Genomic DNA, 10,474 nt, shown 5'->3' with positions numbered 1-10,474 from the left:
GCGCATGCGCGGGGTGACAGGGGCGGTTAAGCGCCTCAGCCGCTGCTGTGGATTGGGGAGAGCTGAGGGGCGGACAAGGGGGGTTTGGGTTCCTTTGGCCGCTGTAGGAAGGCGGGATGAGAGGGTGGAGAGGGCACGGCGGCTTTTTGGCCCCCTGGCCGCCGTACGGAAAGGGGGAATACGGGACGCCGCCATCTTCACCAGGAAAGGCTACTGCGCATGCGCAGAACAGGTGGCCTTTGGGCCGCCGTAGGGAAGAGGGACGCGGCGTTTATTCGGCCCCGCCGGCCGCCGTAGGGCGGGGAAGAAGGAAGGGAGCGGCTTTTGGGCCTGTCCGGCCGCCGTAGGGAGCCATGGAGGGGGGGATCGATCTCATCGGGCCCTGTGGGGGCAGCGGGGGCTCTTTAGGGCTCCTGGGGCCCGGGAGAGCACTGGCGGGGGGGGGTGCAGAGGATGCTCCACAGCGGCTCGAAGCGCATCGGGAGCGTTGGGGCATTTGTGGCTTTAGCGGAGTTTGAGGCCCTTCCTCGGGCACTTTACGCTGGTTTGGGGGCAGTTATTGATTCTTTAGGGAAGCCTGAGGCTGTTCTGGGGATGTTTGGGGCAGTTTGGGGGTGCTGAGGCTGTTCTGGGGCAGTTTGGGGATGTTTGAGGACATTTTAGGGGTGCTGAGGCTGTTCTGGGGTAGTTTGGGAGTGCTGAGGCTGTTCTGGGGATGTTTGGGGCAGTTTTGGGGTGCTGAGGCTGTTCTGGGGTAGTTTGGGGGTGCTGAGGCTGTTCTGGGGTAGTTTGGGGATGTTTGAGGACATTTTAGGGGTGCTGAGGCTGTTCTGGGGTAGTTTGGGAGTGCTGAGGCTGTTCTGGGGTAGTTTGGGGGTGCTGAGGCTGTTCTGGGGCAGTTGGGGGATGTTTGAGGACATTTAGGGGTGCTGAGGCTGTTCTGGGGTAGTTTGGGGTGCTGAGGCTGTTCTGGGGCAGTTTGAGGACATTTTAGGGGTGCTGAGGCTGTTCTGGGGTAGTTTGGGGGGCTCTTGAGGCTGTTCTGGGGCAGTTTGAGGACATTTTAAGGGTGCTGAGGCTGTTCTGGGTAGTTTGGGGGTGCTGAGGCTGTTCTGGGGTAGTTTGAGGACAGTTTAGGGGTGCTGAGGCTGTTCTGGGGTAGTTTGGGGGTGCTGAGGCTGTTCTGGGGCAGTTTGGGGATGTTTGAGGACATTTTAGGGGTGCTGAGGCTGTTCTGGGGTAGTTTGAGGACAGTTTAGGGGTGCTGAGGCTGTTCTGGGGTAGTTTGGGAGTGCTGAGGCTGTTCTGGGGTAGTTTGGGGGGTCGGAGGCTGTTTTTGAAGCTGCTTTAAGGGGCGCGGCTTTTGGGCCCGGCCGGCCGCCGTAGGGCCGCGATTGGCGCCGGTCTCCAGCAGGAGGAGGCATGCGCAGATGATGGTTCTCTACAGCGCATGCGCGGAGCGGAAGGCGCGGGCCTGGCGCCCCCTGCCGGGCGGGAGGACCCGCGCATGCGCAGCAGCCCCCTTGCCCCCCCCATTCCACCCCAGCCCCTTCTGGGGGACTCTGAGACGGGAGGACCCCACCAAAACCCCGAGATTTTAATATTTCTTTAATTTTTTCGTTTTTATTTAAAAAAACCCAAAACGAGCCAGGCCCGGGGAAAGGGGGGGCACAGACTGCGGGGGGGGGGGGGACGGTTAGGGGGGCTTCCCCCTCCTCGTGGCCAAGGGATGGGGGGCCGCACCCTAATTTGGGTGGGGGGGCACGGGCTGGGGAAGGTTAAAACATCTCCGGGCAGAGCCCCCCCAACCCCCTCCCCCCGTGGTAAAAATCCCCCCCAAGAAAAGGGGGATCCCCTAAAAAGGGGGCTCCCTCAAGGAGGGGTGACCCCACCCCAAGAGGGGCCCCCCCAAAAGAGAGTGACCCCAGAAGGAGCGGGGTGTCCCACCCCCAATGCGCCCCAGAGAGAAGGCACCCCACAAGAGGGGCGACCCCCCCCACGAGGAGGGGTGACCCCCCAAAAGAGGGATGATACCCCCCAGAAGAGGGGTGACCCCCTCAGGGTGTGGGATCCCCCCAAAAGAGAGGGGAGGACCCCTCTAAAGAGAAGTGCCCCCCCAAAAGAAGGGTCCCCAAGGAGAAGTCCCCCCAAAAGAGGGGGTGGGATCCCCCGGAGAAATGACCCCCCCAAAGAGAAGCGCCCCCAAAAACAGGGTGAGACCCCCCCCAAAAGAGAGGCAGGGCCTCCAAAGAGGGGTGTCCCCCTAGAGCAGTGCCCCCCCAAAAGAGAGACCTCTCAAAGAGGGGTGGGACCCCCAAAAGAAAGATGGGATTCTCCCCCAAAAGAGAGATGAGACCCCCCTCAAAAGCAAGGCGGGACCCCTCAAATGAGAGGTGGGACCCTAAAGAGAGGCAAGACCCCCCCCAAAATAGGGATGGGACTCCCCCAAAGAGAGGTGGGACCCCCAAAGTGAGGTGGGAACCCCATGACCCCCGCCCACCCCCAAAGTCTCTGTGTGCAGCAGCGGGGGGAGGGAGGAGCCCTCCCAGATACCGAGGTGTCCCCACGGGTTTGGGGTGTCCCCGTGGGTCTGGGGGTGTCCCCGCGGCTCTGGGGGGGTCTCTCAGGCCGGGAAGGGCTCCGGGGGGGGGCTCCTCGTCCTGGAAGTGGCTGCGCTGCAGCAGCTTCACGTGGTACTCGTAGATCTTGAGCGCGGGGCCCAGGCGGATGGAGAGCCCCGTGAGCACATCGGCCCTCTGCATCAGCAGCAGCGACTTGCCGTCGATCTCCTGGGGACACGGGGACAGCGAGGGACATTGGGGACAGCGAGGGACACCGGGGACAGCCACAGGGACAGGGGACACCCGGGGGGATGCAGGGACAGAGAGCCCCGTGAGCACATCGGCCCTCTGCATCGGCAGCAGCGACTTGCCGTCGATCTCCTGGGGACAGCGAGGGACACCGGGGACAGCCACAGGGACAGGGGACAGGGAGGGACAGCCACAGGGACAGGGGACAGCAGGGGACAGAGGGGACAGGGTGGCCCCACCTGCTCCTGGAAGGCCCCGGCCTGCTCGGGGAAGCCGGCCTCGGTGAAGTACTCGACCACGTCCCGCACTGACCACTCCACCGGGTCCACGCCTTGTCCTTGCGCCCGGCCCTGGGGACAGGGACAGCGTCACGGGGACACGCGGGGACACCATCACTGGGACACGGGGACAGTGTGGGGACACACGGACACGGTCACCACAATGGGGACACTGCGGGGACACCATCACTGGGACATGGGGACACCGTGGGGACACGGTCACTGGGACACGGGGACAGTGTAGGGACACACAGACACGGTCACCACAATGGGGACACCGTGGGGACACGGTCACTGGGACACGGGGACAGTGTAGGGACACACAGACACGGTCACCACAATGGGGACACCGTGGGGACACGGTCACTGGGACATGGGGACAGTGTGGGGACACACGGACACGGTCACCACAATGGAGACACCGTGGGGACACGGGGACAGTGTGGGGACAAACAGACACAGTCACCACAATGGGGACACTGCGGGGACACCATCACAGGGACACCGTGGGGACACGGTCACTGGGACATGGGGACAGTGTGGGGACACACGGACACGGTCACCACAATGGGGACACTGCGGGGACACGGGGACAGTGTAGGGACACACAGACACAGTCACCACAATGGAGACACCGTGGGGACACGGTCACTGGGACACCAGGAGGGCCAGGGGGACACCAGGACCCGGTCACTGGCATGGGGACACTGTAGGGACAGGTTGTCACAGCAACAAGGAGGTGACACAGGGACATGTTCACAGGGACAGGGGACATCCAGGGGACATGGACACAATGGTCATGGGGACACGTGGGGGGACACGATGGTCACTGGCTGGGACATGGGTGACACAGAGAGACACAGAGGGACGCTGGGTGGGACACAGGTGACTCACAGGGACATGAGGGGACGCTGGGTGCCACAAAGGGACACAGAGGGACACCAGGGGACGCTGGGTGCCACAAAGGGACAGGGGACACTGGCCCCTGACTCACGTGCAGCTGAACGGGGCCCCCTCGGCGGCCTGGGGCCCGGCCGGCCTGGGGACAGCGGCACCGAGGGCTCAGCCCCCGCCAGCGCCGGGGACACTGCGGGGACACCAACGGGTCACACCGGGACAGCCCCGAGTGTCCACACACCCAGAGTGACCCCCAGCACCGACTGACCCCCACCCCTGAACTGCCCTCAGCACCCCCAAACTTATACACCCCTACCCCCAAACTGTCCCCATCACCCCCCAAACTGCCCCCAGCCCCCCCAAACTTACACACCCCTACACCCACCACCCCCCAGACTGCCCCATTACCCCAAAACTGCCCCATCACCCCCAAACTTATACACCCCTACCCCCAAACTGCCCCCATCACCCCCCAAACTGCCCCCAGCCCCCCAAACTTACACACCCCTACCCCCACCACCCCCAAAACTTCCCCCATCATCCCCAAACTTACACACCCCTACCCCCACCACCCCCCAAACTGCCCCCGTCACTCCCAAATTTAAACCCCCTACCCTCAAACTGCCCCCAGCACCCCCAAACTTATACACCCCCACCCTCAAACTGCCCCAACCACCCCCAAACTGCCCCCATCACTCCCAAACTTACACACCCCTACCCCCATCACCCCCAAAACTGCCCCCATCACCCCCAAAACTGCCCCCAGCCCCCCAAACTTACACACCCCTACCCCCACCACCCCCCAAACTGCCCCGTCACTCCCAAATTTAAACCCCCTACCCTCAAACTACCCCCAGCACCCCCAAACTTAAACCCCGCAACCCCCAAAGCCCCCTGCCCCCTCAGTCAGTACCTGCTCTGTCGGGCTGCCCGAAGGCCCCCTCCTTTTGAGGGGGCCATGTGCTGGCAGCCCCCCTCCCCCGGGGCGCAGGCCTTTGGCTGGGGGGGCCGCTCGGGGGGCGGCTGCCCCGGGGGGCGCAGGGGGGCCCCCCCGGCCTCCCCGTTCAGCTGCCGGGGGGCCCTGCGTCCTCAGAGGCCTCCGAGCCCGTCCCGTCCTCGTCTTCGTCATCCTCGTCCTCGTCCTCCTCCTCCTCCTCCCGCGCCGAGGCCTCGCTGCTGCTGCAGGGGGGCTGGGGTCCCCAAAAGCACAGCGTGAACACCACCCCACAGAGACCCCCAAGAGCTGGGACCCCCCCCCCCAAACAACCTACAGACCCCCAAAAGTCTGTGGCCACAAAAATGTATAACCCTGGCACCAAAATCAACAGCCTCCACCAAAGCAGGGCCTCCACAGCTGCACCTTGACCACCCTGCAGTGTGACACCAACCCCCCCCAAAAAAAATTCAGAACACCCTCAGTCCTGAAAGCTACCCCCCAAATCCAGGACAGCCCCAAAAAATTACCCCCCCCAAGTCCTGCAGAGTCCCCAAACCCAGGATGCCCCAATTCTGCGCTCCCCCCAGAGCTGTCACCCCAGCATTGTCATTGTCCCCCCCACAACATCCTGGGGTTCCCCCAACCTCCCAGCCCCCACCCCCATCCAGTCCTGGCTCTTGGTGACCCCAAAACCCCCGCAGGTCCCCACTGTCACCTCAGGTCCCCTAAATCCCCAGTCCCTGCACCCCCATCTCCAGGCCACCCAAGTCCTCTTGGGCCCCCCAACATCCCCTTGAGATCTCTGCTGTCCCCTCAGAGGTGTCCCCAAACCAACCCCTCTGCCCCCCAAGTCCCCTCAGGAGACCTCCCCATGTCCCCTCAGTGTCCCAATTCCCTCACGGGACCCCTAAATTGTCTCAGGGACCCCCTAAATCATCTCAGGATCCCTCCCCAAATCCCTTCAGCCCCCAGACCCTTTCTCTGTGTCCTGTTGTCCCCTTCCTACCCGGTTCCATCCACTTTGTGCTCCCCCTCTGTCCCCACCAACCCTTCAGGGGTCCCTCAGGACTCCAGTGTCCCCTCAGGACTCCAGTGTCCCCTCACCACCCCTGTCCCTGGTCCCCCCAGAGCCCCTCAGGACCCTCGCACACCCCCAAATTCCCACCACCTCACCCTGGGGCCCCTCAGGGTCACCCTCTCAGAGCCCCAGTCCTCTCTGTGCCCTCGGGGTCCTCTCAGCCCCTCACTGCTCCCCTCACCATTGCCCTCAGCCCCTCACCTTCCCCTCAGCCCCTCACCATTCCCCTCACCTTCCCCTCAGCCCCTCACCTTCCCCTCAGCCCCTCACCATTCCCCTCACCATTCCCCTCAGCCCCTCACCTCTCCCCTCACCATTCCCCTCAGCCCTCACCATTGCCCTCAGCCCTCACCTTCCCCTCAGCCCCTCACCATTCCCCTCACCCCTCACCATTCCCCTCAGCCCCTCACCTCTCCCCTCACCATTCCCCTCAGCCCCTCACCTCTCCCTCACCATTCCCCTCAGCCCCTCACCTCTCCCCTCACCATTGCCTTCAGCCCCTCACCATTCTCCTCAGCCCCTCACCATTCCCCTCACATTCCCCTCACCGCCTCACGGCTCCCCTCAGCCCCTCACCATTCCCCTCAGCCCCTCACCTTCCCCTCAGCCCCTCACCATTCCCCTCAGCATTCCCCTCAGCCCCTCACCTTCCCCTCAGCCCTCACCATTCCCCTCACCATTCCCCTCAGCCCCTCACCTTCCCCTCACCATTCCCCTCACCATTCCCCTCACCGCCTCACCATTCCCCTCACCATTCCCCTCAGCCCCTCACCTCTCCCCTCACCATTCCCCTCAGCCCCTCACCATTCCCCTCACCGCCTCACGGCTCCCCTCAGCCCCTCACCATTCCCTCACCATTCCCCTCACCGCCTCACGGCTCCCCTCAGCCCTCCTCACCTTCCGCGCCCTCCCCGCGGCCGCTCTCCCGCGCTCCCCGCGGGCCGTGGCGATGGCGCCCAGCCGGGTGCGCTCGGGCCGGGCCCCGCCGCCCGCTCCGCCGCCGCCGCCCGCCCCGGGGGCCGCCCGGCCGCCGCCCCGCCGCCGCCGGGCGCGGCCGAGCCCTGGAGGCGGCCGCGGGTGAGGCGGCCGTCGCCGCCGAGCAGCCGCGCGGTGTCGCGGAGGCTGACGGGCGGCGGGCGGCGGGCGGGCGGCGGCGGGCGGCGCGGCGGCTGCACGCGGGCGGCGTTGCGGTACGAGATGCTGCCCTTGTAGGAGACGCGGAGCACGGCGCGCTGCTGGATCAGCTTCTCCAGCTCGGCGCGGGTGCGCTCGGGCTCGGGGCCGTGCCGCCGCCGCACCATGCGGCAGATGCGCTCCAGGTCCGGCCGCGCCTTGCGCGAACGCAGCGAGTCGATGGTGTCCAGGATCCACTCCTGGTACCGCGGGGCCTGCTCGGGGCCCGGCGCGGCGGCGGCGGCACCGCCATGGCCCCCCCCCCGCGGCACCGCCGGCCCCCCCCTCCCCGCGCCCTTCCTCCTCCTCCTCCTCCTCCTCCGCCCCCGCCCCGCCCGCGCGCGCCCGCTCGGAGGAGGAGCCGCGGCCGCCGCGCGCGCGCGCCCCAGGAAGGAGCCGCCCCGCGCGGGCGCGCCCACCGGAAAGCCACGCCCACCGTGCCGATAAGCCACGCCCACCGCGGCGAGAAGCCACGCCACCCAGCGAAGCCACGCCCCTGGCCCTGGAGTCGCGCCCGTCGGCCCCGCCCCCTCTGCGATTAAGACACGCCCATCGATCGAAACCACGCCTACGAACAAAGGCCACGCCCCCTCGGGAGACCACGCCTTCTCTGGAGGCCACGCCCACCGCCGGGTCCCCTGCCCCCCAAAATGGGGAGCGCCCCAATAGCATGGACCCCCTGAGCCCATGGAGCCCCCCAAATCCATTGGGGTCACCCCGAAACCATGGAGCCCCCCCAAATCCATTGGGGTCACCCTAAAGCCATGGGGGTCACCCCGAAACCATGGGGTCACCTCGAAACCATGGAGCCCCCGAAATCCATTGGGGTCACCTCGAAACCATGGAGCCCCCGAAATCCATTGGGGGGCCACCCTAAAGCCATGGGTCACCCAAAACCATGGAGCCCCCCCAAATCCTTGGGGTCACCCTAAAGCCATGGGGTCACCCCAAAACCATGGAGACCCCAAATCCATTGGGGTCACCTTAAAGCCATGGGGTCACCCCGAAACCATGGAGCCCCCCCAAATCCATTGGGGTCACCCTAAAGCCATGGGGTCACCCCAAAACCATGGAGCCCCCCCAATCCATTTGGGTCACCCCAAGCCATGGGGTCACCCCGAAACCATGGAGACCCCCCCAAACCCATTGGGGTCACCCCAAACGTATGGAGCCCCCCCTAAAGCCATGGGGTCACCCCAAACCCATGGGGTCACCCCAAACCCATGGAGCCCCCCCTAAAACCATAGTTCACCCCAAACCCATGGGGTCACCCCAAACCCTGGAGCCCCCCTAAACTCATTGGGGTCACCCCAAACCCATGGGGTCACCCAAAACCATGGAGCCCCCCTGACCCCATGGGATGCCCCTGATTCCAGGACCCCCCAAACAAAGACCCCCCTGAAGCAGGGACACCCCAAACCCATGAAGCCACCCCAAATCCATGGGGTGACCCCAAAATCATGGATTCCCTCCAATTCCAAGGGATCCCACCAAACTCATGGGGTCTCCCCACCATGAGCCCCCCTGACCCACTGGGGTCACCCCAAACCCACCAGGGCCCCCCAAACCCATAGGTCACCCCAATTCCAGGGCCCCCCAAAGTCATGGACACCCCCAAGCCCACTGGGGTCCCCCCACTTCAGGAGGACCCCAAAATTCCAAACCCGATTTTTATCCCAAACTTTATTGATTCTTCTCAAACCCGTTTGCAACGAAGCCTTGGGGGGGCTGGCTCCCCCCCCAGGGGTTTTGGGGGCCCCCCCTGGTTTTGGGGACCTCCAATTGGGGACAAAGTGGGGAGGATTTCACATGGAGGGAGTCACAGCCCTGGACACCCCAAAACCTGAAAACCAGGGTCACAGCCCTGGGGCCCCCCAAACGCCCTGGGGTTCAGGTGTACTTCAGGTATCTCCAGGTTTGGGGTTCAGGGTTTATGGGGAGCTTTATACGATTTTGGGGTCCAGCTGTGCATTTTGGAGGTCTAGGTCTGCATTTTGGGGTGCAGCTGTGCAGTTTTGGGGTGCAGCTGTGCCTTTTTGGGTGCCTCCAGGCGCTCTGGGCTCAGGTCCTGGCAGGTCCTCAAAGCTCAGCCGGATCTGGGGGGGCAGAAAAATCCTCAAAATTTCCCAAACCTCCCCAGATCCCCCCCAGGGGACCCCAAAACCCCACCAGGCACTCCCAGAACCCCCCAGGGACCCCAAATCCCCCAGAGATCCCCCCGAGATCCCCCAGAAGTCCCCAAGAAGCCCCCAAGACTCCCCTGGGACACCCCAAAGGGACAGAGGACACCCCCAAAGGGACAGGGGACAGGGGACCACCAAAGGGACCCCGGAGGAATGGGAGGGGACAGGGGGGACCCCAAAAGGGACCAAGGCCACCGCACATGTCCCGGCCCCCCCTCACCGTGTCCGGGGTGTCGCTGGCCGCTGTCCCCGGGAGCTCAGCCTTTGTGCCCAGGGCCTCCCAGTACGGCCCAGTCGGACAGTGACCCCCTGGGGGGGTAACGAGCCCCCCCACGACTGGGGAAACTGAGGCAGGAGCAACACCCCCCCACCCCTTCCCCACTTAGGGACCCGCCCAAACGACTCGGGGGGACAAGGAGGGACCTTTGGGGGTGGCCCTCTGCCCCCCCAGTCAGGGCTCACTCTGGGGGTTCCCGCCCCGGTTTTGGGGTGCCCCCGTCCCGGGCTGCTCCCGGGGGGGCTCCCCCCGGCCCAGGCCCCCCCGTAGCGGAGGAGGCGCCCCAAAAGCAGCGCCCAGAGCAGCGCCTGCAGCCACAGCTGGAACGGGAGGTCCCAGCCCCAGCCGGGACCGCCGGGGGACATCTCCCCCGCGCTGTCCCCCGGTGTCCGGTACCGCTCGAGCCCTCGCGGCCTTGTTCCCGAAGCCCCGGGGAATGCGGGATGGTCGGGCCTGACCCGGCCGCACCCCCCGGGCCCCCCAGATCCATCCCGGGGGCACCGGGAGCGCCGCCCCGTCCCTCGGCCGGGACCGCGCCCTACCGGGACCACGCCCCCTCGGCAGACCACGCCCCCATCGCCATGGCAACGGCCCGTTGGCTCCGCCCCTTTCGTTAGCCACGCCCACGTCACCATGGAAACTGACCACGCCCCCCTCCCCGGGCCCTGCCCGTCCCCGCGCCAACCCCGCGCGCCTTCTGTCGCTATGGCAACGCCGGCGCCGCGCCCCTCCCGAGGCCACGCCCCTTATTTCATATTACACCCTCAGGCCACGCCCCCCGAAAGCCCCGCCCGTGCACTGCGCCATGGCCCGCCCCCTGGGGAGGGGTGACACCCCGGGG

The 10,474-nt window shown here is 65.7% G+C and overlaps 1 protein-coding gene and 1 long non-coding RNA gene across 2 annotated transcripts; both read right to left on the bottom strand.

The window, feature by feature from the left end:
• Nucleotides 1–1,441: 1,441 nt before the first annotated feature.
• Nucleotides 1,442–7,862, bottom strand: LOC144247275 (uncharacterized). Its single transcript, XM_077787687.1, has 6 exons — nucleotides 7,061–7,862; nucleotides 4,899–5,041; nucleotides 4,083–4,175; nucleotides 3,050–3,160; nucleotides 2,293–2,789; nucleotides 1,442–1,484 (listed from the first exon to the last, which is right to left on the bottom strand). The coding sequence occupies exons 1-6, from the start codon at nucleotides 7,860–7,862 to the stop codon at nucleotides 1,442–1,444; spliced, it is 1,689 nt and encodes a 562-aa protein (XP_077643813.1).
• A 975-nt stretch (nucleotides 7,863–8,837) lies between these two features.
• Nucleotides 8,838–9,640, bottom strand: LOC116184696 (uncharacterized). Its single transcript, XR_013341018.1, has 2 exons — nucleotides 9,577–9,640; nucleotides 8,838–9,269 (listed from the first exon to the last, which is right to left on the bottom strand). It is a non-coding gene; the product is annotated as an uncharacterized LOC116184696 (long non-coding RNA).
• Nucleotides 9,641–10,474: the final 834 nt, after the last annotated feature.

The sequence above is a fragment of the Lonchura striata genome, chromosome 21, assembly GCF_046129695.1.
Source record: "Lonchura striata isolate bLonStr1 chromosome 21, bLonStr1.mat, whole genome shotgun sequence".
Classification (NCBI taxonomy): domain Eukaryota; kingdom Metazoa; phylum Chordata; class Aves; order Passeriformes; family Estrildidae; genus Lonchura; species Lonchura striata.
The sequence above is the reverse complement of the archived record's forward strand: the minus strand, read 5'-3'. Positions and strand labels throughout refer to the sequence as shown.

Coding starts and splice junctions, on each gene's coding strand:
- LOC144247275 (XM_077787687.1), bottom strand. CDS start 7,862: ATGGGCTCAGGGGGTCCATGCTATTGGGGCGCTCCCCATTTTGGGGGG. Junction 4,176..4,898: donor CGGGCAGCCCGACAGAGCAG/GTACTGACTGAG, acceptor GTGTCCCCGCAG/TGTCCCCGGCGCTGGCGGGG. Junction 1,485..2,292: donor GTCCCACCCCTCTTTGAGAG/GTCTCTCTTTTG, acceptor CCCGCCCGGCAG/GGGGCGCCAGGCCCGCGCCT.